We start from the raw sequence: 19,130 nt of genomic DNA on the forward strand, positions 1-19,130 counted from the left end.
CACGAAAAATGGCTTCAATCTGTACTAGGAATAGCACGCTTAGAAACCAGCACAGCACACAATAGGAATAGCGCAGTATGGCAACCTTTGATGGAATGGGCCAAGGAAATGAGGCTGGTAAGAAACCCTGAAATGATCCAATGATTACACCTGGCCCCGGAATAAAGGGGTAGCCGGGTCGGCTCTGGGTACAGCAAGAACTTCAACCCGGGGCGCCCAGGATGGATAGCGGGTTGCGAGTGTTCATTTGTACGTGCCAAGGTGAGATGAGGACAAAAAAAAAAAAAATGTAGTCAAGAGTTACTGATTTAACGGTTGGCTCACCTGTCTCTCCTGCTTTATAGTAAGTAGCTCCCAGTATTTCTATTTATAACAAACAGCATAATAACAAGCCCCTTTGATTAAACAGCTAACCAACAAAATGGGGGTAGCTCTGGGCTGAGCAAATATACTGGATCACGGTTTTAAGGTGCCTTCAAAAGGGTAAGCTATTTCTAATTTAATCAGCAGCTAAAAAGCTCTTGTTAATTTGAAACAGCAGGTAAAAAACGACATTTAAAAAAATCACAATTCATCAAGAAAAACAGGTGGGTGTATGTTTTTTTGTAATAATATATAATTAGACTATATAAGGAACAACTATATACATTACTTTGCAAAAATATCTAAATCATACGTTCCTAACCTGGTTTGCAGGGCTACACATAACCCTTCTTCATCATAAAGTGTATTAATGGCTAGATTGAAGCTTACCTGTTTTATACCACAATAGTTTGCAATGCTGTCTATCAACTGCGACATCACCAGAACTTCATGCGCCTTCTTATTGTTCATAAATTCGTCTGTTTTTATCTTTGTATCTAATATAAAAAAAATCAACAGAACAATTACTACAGTTATCTACATGAAACTGAACAGAGCTGAAGTCAGAATCCTGGGCCAGGAATACAAATAAGCAGGTCGGAAATACTGGGCGTAAACTGAGCACCAGCGTTTTGCAACTTGCCTGTACATTTGTGATGTGACTTACATATAGCAATAGGTTACGTTGTAATATGCCCATTCATGAGGAGGAGATGGTTGCAAAACAAACGGGCTAACAAATATTAATTAGACAACTCGCAATTTGTAATCTCCCTGTGAATGGCTGTTAATGCAGGGATAACGCTTGCAAGGGATAGCAAACAGCAATCCCTGCATCTGCATTCCCTAGCAGGTAAGATTCTCTTTTTAAAATGAGCCCCATACAAATAAAGGACAAGGGCTTCTTTAAAAAAATATTTCCCATTTGGGGATACAACGGGTGAAGCAAGCAGTGTTTCAGCGCCACCGACACGATTCTAAAATGGGAAGCTGCCCTTTGAGATTCAGCTGCCACAAGAACTAGGGGTCAAGTGATCATTGGGTTGTGACTGCAGCTGCAGTCACAAATCACTGATACATAACAACGAGAGTCCCAAACAGGAGGGGCACGCCCCTTCCACAACTCTTCTTATTTGCAGTTCATAATGGATCGTCAAAGTCGCTTTATGGGTAGGAATCACTTTTATGAGTCTAAAAGGGTTTTAATATATTGTTAAAAAAAAGTGCCTTAAAGTTGCAAACACAATTTCTTTCGTTAATTGCAGACTTTTGTACAGGAGTTCTGTTACACTTTATGAAAACACAGTGGCACTAAAAGGTATTCACTTTATTGTAATGAGTTCATTTCCACCTTCTTTAGCCTTTTTTGGCGCTAACGTGGGCAGGAATTGCCTTATGTTTTCGACCTCCCACTCACTATAAAATAAGATGGTATTGCAGCAAGAGTTGTGAAAACAACTATATGAGCATGAGAAATGTACATATTTATACCAAAATGTGGTGCTAGAGATGGGCTTACACTCTTGAATAATTTCTTCTAGTCACAAAATATTAGAACGCTCAGAAAAATGTATTAAATACAGATGTTCAGCTACACAGTAGGGCCCAAAAAAATGACCGAAGTCCATTGATCAATCAACTCACAGGAAGTTTCTTCACACATCTATATTCTTAATTAGAATTTCTAGCAGAACCAATTGAATATCAGATATCCAGAGCAAGCCATTCATTGACAGAACAATTCAGCACCTTATGAAATCAGCCTTTTACATGGGGATGGGTCCATTACATCTGAAAAAGCAAAGATTACACTTGATAAAATCGATGACAGAAGCGATGATTTTGATAGCATTAAAAAAAGTATTACTAATGTGTTCAAAGGTCCTACGCTTTTGAAACTGAACAGGTTTATGTTTTAACTACTGCAATACATGTGATCAATAACAAGTATTAATAGTTTGATTTCATTATTTATTCACCTACTATCAATAAACTAAGAGATGTTGTGTATTAGATAAAAGTAACATATAAAAAAGTAGGAAAACATTGATTCATGTTAAACGTGTGCACCGAAAAGGACAAAAGAAAAGCAGGTGTTACTAATTAGTGTTAGGAAATGTTTGTAAAATGTCCTGTTTTATACATTTATGTGTGCTTCGAATAACATTTTGCATAAATGACTTATATGTGCATGTTATATATATGCAATGTTGATATTTATCCCCCAAAAAGTTTATGGGTACCCTATACTTATGTGAATTAATTACAGGTTGATAAAATGTGTATTAGTGCGTTCATATACAAAATCACCAATGTTAGGTTATATTTTAATATGAGACCTATAACAACAATCTGTCCATGTACTAGCTGTGTGCCAGGTAGGCCTCATTCTCTTGTTATTAGGTCAACGCTAACGGACTATTCTGAAGTCTGTGGTAAAGAACTGCAGTGTTGCCACATACACTCCAACTTGATAAGTTTCCTTTGACATGCTCTGTTCAGCTTCAATACAGTTGCAAGAAAATGGCAACATTTTAGAACAGCTGCCCGAGAAGGCATTGAACAAATGCTTATATTTCCTTTTGCTGAAATAATCCCTTAGTTAATTCAATTCAAGCTTATTTGACTAAAGGAAACGACGTAATGGTTTACTTGATTTTTCCGGATTGTATTCTTTTTCTCTGCTACATCATCCTTATCTCAAGGATTCTGACCCATGGGACTGAGTGGTCTGACGTTTAGGGTGAGGCCAAAGGGTGTCACCCAGAAACCTGAGGACTATAAATGTTCGATTTTGGGAACTGATAGTAGGCTATTGCCGATTTACGACTTTGCGACAATACATATTGTGATGGCGGCTTATTTGGACATTTAGGATTTTGGCAATCTATGAAAAGCTAATGCACTTACTACTACTACTGATGTGCTAGTGCAAAGTAAACCTTTCAGATGAAGGGTTTCATGACAAAATTACTGTGACTTATTGTTGCAGTCTTTACAAACTGGAACTGGTTACTCAGAAACTTTGCTGGCCTTCCTAAAGGGTATGCATTAGTTTTATCTGATCTCTATATTGTATTGACTCATACCATGGGTTTATCCTTGATCCATCTCAGATGAGGGGGATACAATCTTTTGGCTCTTTCCTGAGAGGTTTATGACATATTAATAATTCATACTAACTTGATATTAGAACTGGACATATTATTAAATCAAATGCTAAATTGTTTTATCAAAATCTGAGTTGAAATAACTAAAAATGTTAAACTCTGCTGATTCAGTCTCATCTTTTCGTGGAGTACAATTTGATGGGATTTAACGAATAGGGAATTCTCAAATGTGGGATTAAAAGTTGTGGGTAAATTCGAAAGTGGCAATCATCTCATTCCTATTGAGGTTCCTATAGTTCTGTCCAAAAACTCAAGCTCAGTAGAAGATCTTACCGAGTGCCAGTTCTGAAGAGAAATGATGAAACGAAGACGACGGTGGGGTGAGTATTAATAGGGTTATGTGCATTATAGTTGCTTAGAGAAAGTGGCAATTATCCCGTTCCTGGTCCTCATTGGATAATTATCCATCCTCCAAATATTCTAGTACCTCTCAGCTCAGAGGAAGATCCTTCGGAGGATCAAAAGAGAACAAGAGGTAGCAAAAGGTTATATCAATTTTGGGTTCTTAACCACTAAAATTGAATTAATGTCAGTGGGCCCAGATTTCACTTCATAACACATGATTATGCTTCTTATACACAATACATTGTTTACATAAACTTAAAGTATAACTGATTTCCCCATAACATATTATGAAAACAAGCTACTTACCTGTAACTTTGGTTCCCCAGTATTGGTAACTTTCATAGATTCCCATGCTTTTTATCATTCCCCCGTCGTCGGATTGGGAGCCTCGGTAAATAAAAAATACTATAGCAATAGGCACAAAAGAGAAAAATTAGGCCCAGGCCTCATCTCATTTTGTAGCTTATCCACCTCTTTGTGTAAAGGAGCCCAAACTTTCTGCAGTAACCAATCAGCACAGCCTCACCCCATAGAACCCTCCTGAGAGAACCTCAGAGCCTCAGATTTTCGTAGCCGTTGTGCAACAGCCACTATCTCAGTAAAAAAGGCCGAGCTTTCCCAGGGGAGGAGGGTGGGTGCATGGGAATCTATGAAAGTTACCAATACTGGGGAACCAAAGTTACAGGTAAGTAACTTGTTTTCTTGCCCCAGTATTGGAACTTTCATAGATTCCCATGCTGTGTATCAGAGAAGCTAGCAGTAAGCCATAAAAGCACAATTTGTAATAGGAATATCAGCACCTTGCTACATAGAGACTCACATTGGAAAAACCAAATATATATATATATATATCTATCTATATATATATATATATAGATAGATATATATATATAGATATATATATAGATATATATATAGATATATATATCTATATATATATCTATATATATATACACACATACATGTAACCTCAGCAAGGAAAAACACAAGTGAAACAAAATGTGCAACACAGGAAGGAGGGATTGTAGGGAAAGCTCACCTCTCATTGAAAAAGATTCCTCAGGACTGCCTGTCCAACAGCTGCATCATCCTTCGCAGAGGAATCCAGGCAGTAGTGCTTCGTGAAGGTATGCGTACTGCTCCACGTTGCTGCCCTGCAGATATCCTTGATAGGAACTCCTGAAAGTAGAGCCACTGACGATGCCACTGATCTTGTGGAATGTGCAGGACTCTTCTTTCAAGCGGTTTGCCCGCTTGTTGATGACAGAACTGAATAGCACTGGAAATCCAGCGAGAAATGCTGTGTTTGGACCGCGGGGCACTGTAGGAGACGAACAGTTGTGAAGATTTCCTAAAAGGTTTCGTGCGCTCCAAATAGAACTTTAGACACCTTTGAACATCCAAAGAATGCAAGGACCTCTCTGCTGGAGTTGTAGGTCGTGGGAAAAAAGACTTCAAAATTAAGGGTTCATTCAGATGGAAGTCAGTTGGAACCTTAGGGATGAACTTTGGATTCTTCCGTAGGAGCAGGACATCCCGTTTGAATTGCAGGAAAGGCTCCACGATTGTCAGTGCCTGGAACTCGCTAATCCTTCTGGCTGATGTCAATGCCAACAGAAGAGCTAACTTCCAAGATAGGAATTTAAGGTCCGTTTTGTGAATGGGTTCAAACGGTGCCCTCATTAGCTGGGCTAAGACCAAATTAAGTTGCCAGACTGGTGGAGAAGGACAGACTGGAGGAAAAACCCTGAACAGGCCTTTCAAGAACTGCTTGACAATCCTAGCGGACCAAAGCGAAGGACCTGAAGACGTACGTCTGAAACTTGCGATGGCTGCCAGATGAACTTTAACAGAAGAATGAGCCAATCCGATTTAGCTAGCGACAGAAGATATGGCAAAATCTGATGCAGAGCTGAAGTGTAAGGGTGAAGGTGTTGCTTTCGACACCAGAGGCAGAACCTTTTCCACTTTGCTCTATACGTTCTGTTCGTACTTGGCGCTCAAGCTTGAGACAAGATGTCCCTACACTCCTTGGTGAGGGTTAGATCTTGGAATTCCCTGTGCTCAGGAGCCACGCTGTCAAGTGAAGTGAGCTCGGGTCCGGATGGAGCACTTGATCCTGAGACCTCGACAACAGAGAAGGAACCGGTTGCAGGTGAATTGGATGGTCCTGAGAGAGCAGGAGGAGTTCCGTGTAAAAGAACTCGCGGGGCCACGCCCGTGCAATCAAGATCATTCTGCACGGCTCTGCCTTGATTTTCCTGATCAACCTCGGGATTAGAGGTATCGGAGAAAAAGCGTAAAAGAATGCGCCGTACCAGGCAATCGAAAGCGCGTTCCCCAAGGACCCCGGATGGTGATCCCTGCTTGCATAGTACCGGCATTTGGTGTTCTCCGGAGTTGCAAACAGGTCTATGGTCGGGGTTCCCCAGACCGAAAACCCTTCCTCCAGAATGGTTTGGTCCAATTCCCATTCGTGACTGCTCGATTTCTGTCGACTCAGGGCATCCGCCGTAATATTGAGCGAACCTGGGAGGTGTTCTGCCTTCAGAGCAATATTGTGAAGAATCGCCCAATCCCAAATCACTTGAGCTTCTTTGGAGAGAATCCTGGATCTTGTCCCGCCCTGCTTGTTGATATAGTGCATGGCCGTTGTATTGTCCGTCCGGACCAGCACTGAACGTGTCTGAATTCGCGGCAGAAAAGCCTGTAAGGCTAATCGAATGGCTTTGAGTTCTAACAGGTTGTGGCACCTGCGTTGAAACTGAATCCCAGTAACCATTCACGTGCAGTTTCTGGAGCACTGCTCCCCAGCCTTCTAACGAGGCGTCCGTGGTGATAACCATGGGAGAAGGCGGAAGTGTGAATGTTAACCCCTTCGCGATGTTGTCCTTCACCAACCACCAGCCGCATGCTTTTTCATTGCTGGTGTCACCGTAATACTGTCGTCAAAAGAGCCCTCCGCCTGGCACCATTGCTGGTCGAGATGCTCTTGCAGAGGACGCATTCGCAGCCTGCAATGTGGAATCAATGGTATGCAGGAAGAAATCGATCCGAGCAGGGACTTGTAGAGCCGTACTGACCGGGATTTCCTCTTCATCAAGAGGCGAGCCGATAACATCAATTTGTTTTTACGTTCCTCTGTTGGATACGCTTTGCAGCGTGTCGTGTCTAGCATGGATCCCAGAAACCTTCCAGTCCTGGATGGTTGAAGAACCGATTTGTCGTTGTTGAGCTGAAGGCCCAGGTGGCTGAATAGTTGGATACAGGTCGAAATGGCCTTGGAAGTTCCCTGGAAAGATGGAGCCTTGACCAGCCAGTCGTCCATGTAGGGAAAAACTTCCAGAGACTGTTTCCTGAGGAATGCTGCCACCGGAGCCAACACCTTTGTAAATATCCTTGGTGCAGACCAGAGGCCAAAAGGAAGTTATTTGAACTGAAAATGGCTCTTGCCTACTGTGAAGCGCAAGTATTGTCTGTGAGCTGGATGGATCGGCACATGGAAATAAGCGTCCTCTAAATCCAGAGTTGCCATGTAATCTCCTGGATTTAGCAAAGGAAGAATATCCTGGAGAGTGACCATCCTAAAGGAGAGCTTGATGAGATAGGTGTTTAGCTCCCGTAGATCTAATATGGGGCGCCATTTTTCTGTCGTCTTGCGAACCAGGCAGAACCTAGAATAAAACCCTTTCCCCCTTTGTGAAAGAGGTACGGGTTCTATTGCCCCCTTGATGAAAAGCTGGTGGGCTTCGAGACGTAGCAGGCCCAGATGTTTGGACTCGTTGGCGCCTGGAGCTCTGTTTGGAGGAAGATGTTGAAACTCCAACATGTGGCCACTCTGAATGATATTTAGGACCCACTGGTCTGATGTAATAACCATCCAACTGTTTGGACAATGAGAAATCCTGCCCCCCACTGATGTCATCGGAGGGGTAGGAACAGTAGAAAGAGCCGAGAGGCCGCTATTGCCGTTTGGAATTGTCCCGTCCTTGACGACCTTGGTGCCCCCTCTGCGGTTGGCGAGAGAAAGACGCCAACTAGCCTCGGCGTTGATTGGAGTATTGGGGCTTGTAAGATTGGGAGGATTGCGAGTATGAAGAGTACCGCTGTTGGTTGCCACCTCTGTATGAGAAAAAACCTCTGCCCCTCGCACCTCTGAACGGAACCTTACGGTAATTTAAAGACCCCAAGGACTTAGCTGTGTCCGTGTCCTTTTTGATTCCTTGAAGGGCTTCATCCACATGCTTTCCGAAAAGCATGTCTCCATTGTATGGCAAATCTAAGATCTTGTTCTGGACCTCCTGGCGAAACCAGGTTGCCCTCAGCCAGCCCTGGCATCTTGATACAGCCAACCCAGCCAGGGCACGAAAAGCAGTAGTAGCTATGTCCATAGCACAATCAATCACCTCCGAAGAGGAACGCTCTCCTTCCATCAGGACCTTCCTGGCCTCATCTTTCGCAGCCTCTGGAAGCTGGTCCACAAATAATCATACCTGCCCAAGATGGCAAGAGCATTCGCAGCTCGAACCAATACACTGGCCATGGAAGAGAATCTTTTGCCCACATTGTCCAGACGTCTCCCTTGTTTGTCTGGCGGTGTTGTAAGTGGAGTCGATGGGTTTTAAGACTTACTTTGCGCCGCTTGGGAAATGACGGAATCCGGTTTTGGTTGTCCAAGTAGGCAAGCTGGACTGGCCTCTGGTGCTTTATACTTCTTCTCCAGCCGGGAAAGAACAGGGATAACTGTCGCCGGATTTTGCATGACTTTAATACCTTCTGACCATACGTGTTCTATTATTGGGATTGACCGAATGGACTTCTTGTAAGGTTCTTTAAAGTCATAAAGGAAACAGTCTGTCTGAACAGTAGTAATTGGCAGGCCAAATCTCTTAGACGCCCTCTCCATAATGTTATGGAAACCTCCAATATCAGCTGGAGGGGAGGTGGCAGCATCCGGTACTGGAGCATCCGGATCCTGAAGGTCATCATCATCATCATCAAAATTTCTATCTGGATCCTGAGGAGGATCTTCTTGAAGATTGTCATCAGAGGAGACATCGTCATCCTGAACAGGCACAACCTCTTAGTAAGTTTCTCTAGGGGCTGGTTCTGCAACCTGTGAAACCACATGCGTCACTGCAGCCGCAGAAGTAGCAGGCATAGATGGAATAGGAAGACGCTCCTGTTGTACTGCCGTCTGCGTAGGAAACCTGTTCCTATAATCCTGCAACATTAATTGCAAACCCGAAATCAGAGAAGAGGGCATCGCCACCATGTCCTGACGCAAATCCTGTGGAGGCCTGTCCTGTTGGACATACTGGCGCTCTTCATCATAATAGTATTCAGAATCTGTATCTTGACACTTTACATTTAAGTCTGATGGGCTGTAGACATTCCCATAAGGCCCATTATCATCCTCGTCAGACTCCTCATCCAATAGCAGAGTGGGAGGCAAAGGTGTTACCCGCCTAGGAGAAGTCATCTCTGGTGTTATTTGTTGCCTTTTTATTGAAATGCGGACTTTTTGGATTGTCGACGGACTCGTCGTCGACGGTAACATCGGTGTGATCGTCGTCGGTAGAACCGTCGACGGGACAGCCGACGGAGAAAAGGATCTCGTCGACGGAGTTTTCGTCGTCGACGGTGGATTAATCATAGACTGTGTCGTCGACGAGCTCGTCGTCATCAACATTTTAGCCGTCGTCGTAGCCGCAGTCGACACCATCTTCGCTGTCATAATCGTCAACGTCGAGAATGTAGACACCATCGTCGACGAGCAGGAAACAGGCACTTCAAACGTCGACGAAGTTATCAAGGCTGCCGTCGTCGACGAAGTCACCGCCACACGAGTATTCTGGTCTTTCTTAGAAGCGGTCGTCGACGTACCTCCTGATTTCGTCGTCGACGGACGCTGTTTTTTGTCAGGCCTTCCTTCCTGAGGGACAGTAGAAGGTTTTTTACCCTTCTTCTCCCTATGAGATGGTGGAGAAGTAACCGAAACATCTTTTCTCTCTTTTTTGGTTGTTTCTGACTCTGCAGCCTATCCCAGCCTCTCCTTTTCACCTCGGTGAGGAGATTTAATGGGACTAGCCTTTTCAGACCTATCAGAGATCTTTTCTAAGGCTTTGACACGTGGCCCAGTAGAAGCAGAAGGGGATGACCTACCCCTTTTTCTGGATCTTCTGGAGGAAGCAGCTGAAGAAGAGTCCTCATCGTCAGATGAAATTACCTCCTTACCTTCTGCAGCCAAATTAACAGGCGGCCCTCTCTGTCTCTCAAAGTCTTTGTGGAGAAAGTCCTACAGATTTTACAATCTGTGGCCTTGTGGTCCGGGTACAAGCAGTAGATACAGTCCTCATGCTTGTCCCCCACAAACAGCCTCTTCTTAGAACAAGTAGCACAAGCTCTAAATAATGCTTTTTTCTCCTTGTCAGACATTTTAATCTGAAGAAAATGTAAAAGAATCCAAGTTGTAGAGAAAAAACTGAGCTGAGCTCAGAGGAGACTCCCTAGCACAACGTGCGGTAGAAAAATCCTGCGGCTCTGAGGTTCTCTCTCAGGAGGGTTCTATGGGGTGAGGCTTTGCTGATTGGTTACTGCAGAAAGTTTGGGCTCTTTTACACAAAGAGGTGTATAAGCTACAAAATGAGATGAGGCCTAGGCCTAATTTTTCTCTCTTTGTGCCTATTGCTATAGTATTTTTTATTTACCGAGGTTCCCAATCCGACGACGGGGGAATGATACAAAGCATGGGAATCTATGAAAGTTCCAATACTGGGGCAATAAAAAGTTCCAGAAATGTAATTGGGTATCAAATGCCATCATAATAAGACACCATAGGCAATCCATGAGGATAGTTCCTAACAATAAAGATTTATATACTGATCCACACAGTGAAGTCCTATACATTAATGGGTTGCTCACTTGGGCATAATCTATTACGGCTATCAATTATCACCCATCTTAAATGAACACACTCTGTTACTTTTAAACATTACAGAAATATATACAGATCCTAAAGACTGGGACTGATCAGTCGCTTTGCTTCCTGCTTCCCTTGAATAATTTTCGGTTGTGGAATAGTTCACATCACATATCACTTAGTAAATGTTATTCTTGTGACACATCACATATTTTCATCTGAATGATTATTAATTATTTTTTGACACTCTTGAGGGCTCCTCACATATAATTCGATTTACGTGGGATTTATTTGGCATTTTTTTAATGTCTATAATTGTATAGTTGTCATTGCAAATGGAATCTCAGTCAGATCGCTTTTACTGAATAGAACTCATTAATATAACCAGAAACATTGGAAGCATATTACGATAAGAAATATAACTTTTTACATTATCACTCAAGCTGATATTGTGGAAGTATGTCTTTTATGTCTATATCTGTTTGTATACTTATTTTCAAGGAATTTAGGCATCTTTTTGTCCCCCCAAAACAGGCTCATCATTTCTCCTTAAGAGCAGCCATTTGCACATACATATATTTTATACATGCAGATGCCAGAATGTAATATGCTAATTATTATCATTGTTCCTTGTAGGGAGGGGCAATGACTCCTGAGAGGCGAAGTGTCAAGTGAGTCATGATGCCCCTACTCTCCCTTAACAGTGGCAATAAATAGTATACTCCACATATCTGTGTATATTGTTTATGCCATTGTGTTTGTTCATATGTGCTTGTTTTAACGAAAGATATTTCATGAAAACAGGGATAACAGAGGTTACGATTGTGCAGTATGGTAAACTCACATTAAAGAGACTTCATAACTATTAGGAGAGTTATTTCCCTGTGTATAGTAATTGTTATTAGGAATCTGTTAAGCAGTAAATATTGCTTTCAGTTTTGCTGTGCAGTGGCAATAAACTCTAATTAGGCCTTTACACTTTAGCACTTAATGTTGGAGAGCATGTTCAGTAAGTAAGTAAGTAAGTACAACATTTCTGAAGTGCACCAAATGCCGAGGAGTCTTGGCGCTGGAGGAGACACGTACTTCATCTAGAATAGAAGGACATATTTTACTTTTTATTTGGGGAGAAAAGCCAAGTTTTGAGCAGCTTCCTGAAGGAGTATCTATTAGATTGCACTCTGATTTGGCAGGCAGTGCATTCCAACGTTTCGCTGCCCGGTAGGATAGGTTACTGCCATTCCCTCCCCCCCCCTACAACCTGGCCCTTCTAATCCTCGGAACAAGGACAAACCCAGCATTGACAGACCTTAGGTCCTGGTGCAGGATGTAGCAAGCAAAGTTTTTTCTGCAGATTGAAAGGCCCCCACGTACAATGCGTTTTGCACCAAACATAGTTCTTTAAACCTAATCCTTTCCTGGACATGTAGCCAGCAGAGATCCCTAATGCTGTTGGATATGGAATCAAATTTGGGAATATTCAACAGCACCTGAGAGGTACCATTTTGTAAAGACTGTAGTTTTAGTTGTAAATGTTTGTCAATACCCAAGAAAGGGGCATTGCAATAGTCTACTTTTTTGAAACTCTTGTGGGATTAATGGAAAGATATTTTTCATAATTTTTCAAAGGAAAAAACAGGAGGATGTAATTTGATTAATCTGTTTCTAATAACAGAGCTGATCATCGAACAGTACTTCCAGATTTGTAGCTGTACGAGCTACACGAAGAGCAACGTTTGGGACGAGACCGCCAGACTCACAAGATCAAGATTTGGGGACAAAATAGGATCCCTCAGATTTTTGGACTGTGTTATTGACGTTGCGCAAGATACTGAATCCCTTTGTGGGTTGGAAATATTACCACAAAAGAAAGGTCTTTATCAAAAAGGACATAGACTTGAGAAAGTTGCGGGATGTTTCCCTTTGTAAGCGACAAAACGTGTTGGCTGTCTGAAGCAAGACCAAAAGAATGAATAAAGAAAATAAGAATTGAAATAACTTGTTTATAATTTGTGCTTACATCGTGCACTTAATGAATTGTTGATACACCTATGACGTGTGCTGAGGATTTCTTTGTATATTTTGTTGGCTGTGGCCACTATTTTGGAGAGGTTGGTGGTTCTCCTAACTTTACAGCACCGCCTTCCAAATAAGTGGTTTTATGTACACATACATGTGTTATTCTCCTGAGTGGCGCCAATATACCTAAGCATTATACCACTGTTCATTAGTAGTTCCAAAACGTGATTTCCCTATGCAATTTCCCATAGGAACTTTAGACACATTACAGCCAAAATGCCTCAACTGCCATGCGCTGCGGGGGTGGGGTTGGGATAGTTGGGTATGGTAATAAAATCATACTTCACATTGAAAAAAATCCTAGAAATTCACTGAATAAACAAAAGGTTAAAGTGATTTTATGGTTAGGCATGCTAATACTTTGCATTAAAAACACTTGGAAAGTCACTGAAAAAAATCAAAGGCTAAAGTGATGTTATAGTTAAAATACCATTTAAAATGTTTAAAAAGTCTGAAATTCACAAGCTATAGTTAACTGAAGTAACTATAGCTTGCACAATTGGCATTCACTGCTTATGACCTCACATACTCATGATATGTTCTATAATATCATTGATACCATCTCTGATGACATCTGAAATGACATAATTAATGACATCACAATGCAGAGCAAGTATTCAAGTTAAAGTTAATTCCTGTGTGGCTACCGGGAAAACAAAAGCTACAAGAGACTTTTATTTCCTGGGGTGACCAGTTGCCCAATTACAACTGTGCTTGGACTGAACCTTGCTGCTGGCCTCTGTTGGAGCGTGTCCTGGCCACTAAGTGTTGTCCCTGATGTCCTGGGAGCTTTAGAAGTGACTAAGAAGAAGGGCTCCCAAAAGTCCGAAAAGATGGGAAGTTTTTCCCCTCCAAGACCTCTGGAGCTCACAACAAAGGTGTTTGGGTTCGAGAAGACTCTTTCAAGTATACCTTTGGCCTGATGGGAGACTAGGATCTCCAAATAAAGACTAATTCCAAAGGTTGAAATATTGACTAGGCGAAGAGGCGAAAAGTGTCTGCCAGACAAGAGGACTTTGGCAGGAACGAAATTTGAATCTTCCTGTGTGGAGATCTTTCCACCATACCAACAGTTTCAGCGAGACCTCTTACAGAGACTGTCGGACTTCGAGAGGACTTCACTGAATAAACCATGCAGCCTTGGAACCTTAGAATCCACTTCATAGTTTTGGGTATAAGTGGGAGTAGCCCTAGCCCATTAGGACTCCAAACAGGTTACAGACAGCAGTCCATTTTCTCTACCATTCTGGCATAGGTCCAGAAAGGTTTCTGAGGAACTGGGGGTGAGGTGCTACTTTTGTTGAATTCACTAGCCAGTGGAGAAGCATGACTAATGGACACTCTTTGACCAAATGGGCAAAAAGGTCCTAGGGGCAAACATTTCCATTTTTGCAGCACATCCTGTTTGCCTCACTGGAAGCTATCCCACAGGGCACTAATCTCAGTAAAATCCTACAGGGCAACATCTTTCTGTCCCTCGAAGGAGCTTGTGGCACAGGTAGGACTGTGCTTGATAAATTGAGCAGTCCCCTCTAAATCAACGATTTCAAACTGGTTCTGAGTCAGCTCCCTCCTCTACTGAGACTAAGGGCAGGAGGATAAGGTGTATATTGGGATCAAAAGACACCCCTTTCTACAGGCTTCTCTCATCACTAAATTAAAAAGGTATGGGTCTTTCATGGGCCCCTTAACATTGGAGAAGTTACTGGTCACACCATAACTGCTCTTCTTGGATTAAGCTGTGTCATATTCCTCCGCCAAGCCATACTACCAGGCACCCACCATTGATTCTAATTGAGGGTACTCTTTCACACGTCATCAAATCAGCACTCACAGGCCCGCCAAATACAACCTAATGCTAATTATTCTGCACATACTTCAGGCAGAAAATTATTACTTTTTACAAATGAATTTCCTGTACATTTAACAAAAACCCAAATGTATTATTAAATTGGCTATTTAATAAATGTTAAAAGCAATGGTAAAGCTCTTTCTGGTATAATCTCTATCTAGCCACATATTCCTCACCTTTTCAATATTACCCAGGTGTCAGACTCGATCTGGAAAGTTGTCAACAGTTCCTCAGTGCGCTGAAAGATGATGCCATGCAGCTCCTCACTGAAGCCGGTTCACTCCGGAAATGGTGCGCAGGGCCAATAAAGACGCCATTCCTGCTATTGAGCCTGTCTGGGCGCCGAGAAGCACAGTCCCAGAAGCAAATTGTTAGAGAGTGTACAGATTCCTAGACTTGGGATCCTATTAAGGGATAGAGTACAATCACAGAACGGAGAGGATGGGAGGGTTGGTGAGGAATGTCACGCTAGATAAAGTCTCTACTATATACAGCATTACCGTAAGTAAATAACTTCTGATAGAGGCTTATAGCCGCAGATTCTCTCACCTTTTGAATAGATACAAAATCAATACCTATTCAGAGGAGGGTCTGTTAATTGACTCAAACCAGAAAGTCATATAGACCTAAGGGGTACAAATTCCCCTACTGACAAACCTGACTGTCCAGGCAATAGAGCCATGTGAACGTATGTAGGGATTCCCATACAGCTGCCTGGCAAATGTCTAGAACAGAGACTCTACTTGCCGACACAGTGACAGCAGCATTGGCCTTGGGAGAATGAGCACACAGTCCTTCCGGAGAATGCATATTGGCAAGGTGTAGAAGATTTTAATGCAGGGCACGATCCAGAGGGAGATGGCTCTCTTCTGTACTGCCCTGCATATTTTTGCTCAAGAGAACACCACAAAGATCTGATTGGTCACCTGGTGTGCTTTGGTGGAATCTATGTAGAAGCTAAGCACTCTATTAAGGTCCAAGTGATGGAGCCTCTCCTCCGTGAGGCAGAGCACAGAGCGCTGGCAGGGTGATAGTTTGTATGATGTGAAACAGTGTTACAACTTTTGGCAGGAAAGATGCCTGATTCCGCAGGACCAGTTTTACTGGGAAGAAGGTGGTGTACAGTGGAGTGACACAAAGACCCTGAAACCCACTCACACGTTGAGGTGATGAGGAACCCAGTCTTAATATTAAGGAGTCACAAAGGACAGCTGGGAAGCGGCTCAAACGAAGTGCACGTCAGATAAGTCAGCACCATTGGGACATTCCAAAAGGAGAAATGGGGGGGACATAAGTTGCACCCCTTTCAAAAATAGCATCACAGCTGGTAACTTCAAGAATGAGGACTCATCTGGCAACCGTAAGGTGCCTCAAAGGGCTGAAAAGTAACCCTTAACTGTGCCCAAAGCAAAGCATTGTGGGGCAAGAGACAGAACAAACAAGAAAATGTCCAATAACTTGTCCTGGAGTGGGGTCAATCTGACACTTGCTGCATCAAATCACAAATTTGTTGCAGCGACAGGTGTATACAGTTACGTTGAGGGACCCCTGGCTGCCAAGTTGACATCAACAACCTTCAGAAGAAGGTCGGAATTGTTCAGCTATCGCTGCTCAATCTCATGAAGGTGGAGATTGCAACTGCCTGGGTGCACAACCCTGCCCTGTTGTTGAGACAGCAGGACTTCCCTGAGGGAAGAATGATCAGATGACATATGCTCAAGCCCAGAAGATTTTACCACTTTTAATTAAAGGGATCCCGGGTCTAACTGAGCTCCAGTACCTTTACCCCTCTGGTAAGCCTTTTACCTCTACCTCATTGTAGCCACATCCTCACTACTCACCTCGTATCACTGCGCCGTTTTTTAATTTGTATACCGTTTTATTGACATGTTCTCTAAAAAATTATAAATATATTGTTGCACTTTCTCCTTGATGTTCCTTGGTATCACCGCGCCGTATGTTATCTGATCGGAGCCTGCTTGCCACTCGGAGCCTTAGTATTGATTTCACTCACGTGCCCCCACTCACCGTACTATGCACCAGAAAATGTGCCTCCTCACTTAGCCACAAACTTGGGGACACTACTACCAATGCCACTCGTTTTTTCCACCTGGATGCTGGTAATTCGGCCTGATAGTCACCATGATTATGTGTATTAGAACTTAATGTAATTTTCTTGTCCCTCTTTCTTCTTAGGCAAAAGAGGCTTTTTAAACTCAAAAGGCAACCATTGCTTTGTCCTGATGATGGACCCCATCATTTAGCAAGGGGTCCGAAACGTCGTCGACCTAGTGTGTACCATATACCTGTGATACTATTAGTTACAAAAAATGTGTAATGGTACCTATAAGATATTCTCTGTCTAAATTTCAACTTTTCAGAGGTTGTTGATTTTGCCTTACAAGCCCTTTCTGTATGTTGTTCGTGTAATGTTGCGGCTGGGTACAGGTTGTGCCCCACGCACGTGAATTGTTGAAGGTGTTATTGTGTTTTGAAAACATTTTCTGATTTAAATACATATTTTGAGGACCTCTGCCCGGCTGGGCATGTCTTCTACAATATAGAACTGACTGAGTCTATATTTATTTGTAATTAATTGTCTTGTTGTCAGGGACCACTGTTGTTTTCCATATAACAGAAGATTTGGAAACCACACTCTTCATGCCCAATCCAGAGCCACTAGGATAACTTGGGCACAGTCAGTCCTGATCTTCTTGAAGACTCAGGTCAGGAGTGGTATCAGTGGAAAGCCATAAAGGAGTGTCGAGTTACACAAGAGGCAGAATGCGTCAGGCCAGGGTGAGCATTTTGAATTTCTCTTTCCAGAGAATGGCAGTTAGACGGTGCAATTCTAGAATAGGCTGAAGAGCTCAGTCCTTCTTAGGCACCAGAAAGTAGCATAAATAACCATGCTGGCACCCTCGCAACAGCCCCTTTGGCAAAAAGAGCTTACACTTAATGCCTCAAACCAGAGAGATGGTCCTCCATCAGTCATTGGAGGTAGAGTGGACAGTGGATGGTGGAAGATACAGCGGGAAAGGTCGGAAGGGTAAGTAGTATTCCTGCTAATAATCTGTAGGACACACCTGTCAGATGTGATCTCCTGCCACACCTTCAAAACGGAGTAGAATTGGTGTATTCTGCCTCCCACCAGGTGGCTGCGTACCTGCAAGGGACTGCTACAGAGGTTTGGCAGGTGGAGCCCCAGGAGGGGCGGCATGCTGACCTGGACCGCTGTGGTGATGGACACCTCCAACTCTACCTCAAAACTCTGAGTTCTCTGTGGGGGCTGGACAGACTTGCAGTAAGGGGTACTGTGACTAAAGAGGCAAAAGGAGCGATGGAACTGTTGCTGTGGGCGAGGTGGGACTGAAAGGCCCACAGAGCGAGCAGTAGCATTGTTCTCCTTAAAAAGCTTGAAAGCGTAGTTAGCTTTGTTCCTGAACAGGCGAGTTCCATCAAAGGGCATTTCAATCAAGGAGGACTGGACATCGCCAGAGAACTCAGTCCATTGTAGCCACGAATGGTGTCAAATGGTAACACTGATGCCTATGGTGTGGTCTCCAAGGCACAACGAATCATGAACTTGGCTGCCTCATGACCATTTTGAAACACCTGAGAGAGCACAGGATAGGGTCTTCAGGCACACCAAGGAGGACTTGTGTCATCGAATCCCAAAGGGCCTGAGAGTAGCATACCAACAAACAGCTGGCCGTAAAAGGGTGGAGGGCCAAGCAGGTAGAAAAAGACACTTTTGTTGACCGTTTCCACTTGCTTATATTCCCATTCAGGGAGTGTCTGGTGGAATGTTGCACCACTAAGCTTTCTACTGAGGGGTGCTGTGAAAGAAAAGCCAGATCGCCTGAAGTCGGGCAATACTATCTATCAATCTGTTAAGTGACTGGTCGGACAGATCATAGTTTGGCCCAAGCACCCAATAAGGTAACAGTCAGCACTTCATTGAAGGCAAAAAGGGCTCCGAAGATGTCTGCCCTTGTTGGAGGACCTCAGTCAAAACATTTGTCTTATTCTCCAAGGTGGGGAGTTGGAAGTCAAGATCTTTGGCCATCTCTGGGGAGATCTTGAGGCCAAAGCCTCCAGTAAGCCATTATATTAATTGTCTTCCTGATAGGGTTAAGATAAACTAATCTCCTAGGTTACAGTCACTATCCGCATCTGGCGCAAGAAGGAAATGCAGAGTGTGTTGTTGTACTTGTGACGTCAGTCGAGGGCGGACCGGCGTCGACTCGCGTCAGAGAGAACAATCGGGGGCCCCATCTAAGGCATCGTTGAAGTTGACATTGGTGTTCATGTGTCTGGGGTTTGAGTGGGTCGGGGAGCAAGAAACAGGGTGGGAACAAGAGCCGGAGGCCAGGTAGGCTCAGATGGTCCAGATGAT

The 19,130-nt window shown here is 43.3% G+C and overlaps 1 protein-coding gene across 1 annotated transcript in view; it reads right to left on the reverse strand.

The window, feature by feature from the left end:
* Positions 1 to 19,130, reverse strand: part of METTL25 (methyltransferase like 25) — a 690,484-nt gene that overhangs the window by 473,372 nt on the left and 197,982 nt on the right. Inside the window, exon 3 of the mRNA XM_078674227.1 lies at positions 754 to 860. Within this exon, the coding sequence (XP_078530353.1) occupies positions 754 to 860 (107 nt within the window). The remainder of the gene's footprint in view (positions 1 to 753; positions 861 to 19,130) is intronic.

The sequence above is a fragment of the Lissotriton helveticus genome, chromosome 1_1, assembly GCF_964261635.1.
Source record: "Lissotriton helveticus chromosome 1_1, aLisHel1.1, whole genome shotgun sequence".
Taxonomy (NCBI): Eukaryota; Metazoa; Chordata; class Amphibia; order Caudata; family Salamandridae; genus Lissotriton; species Lissotriton helveticus.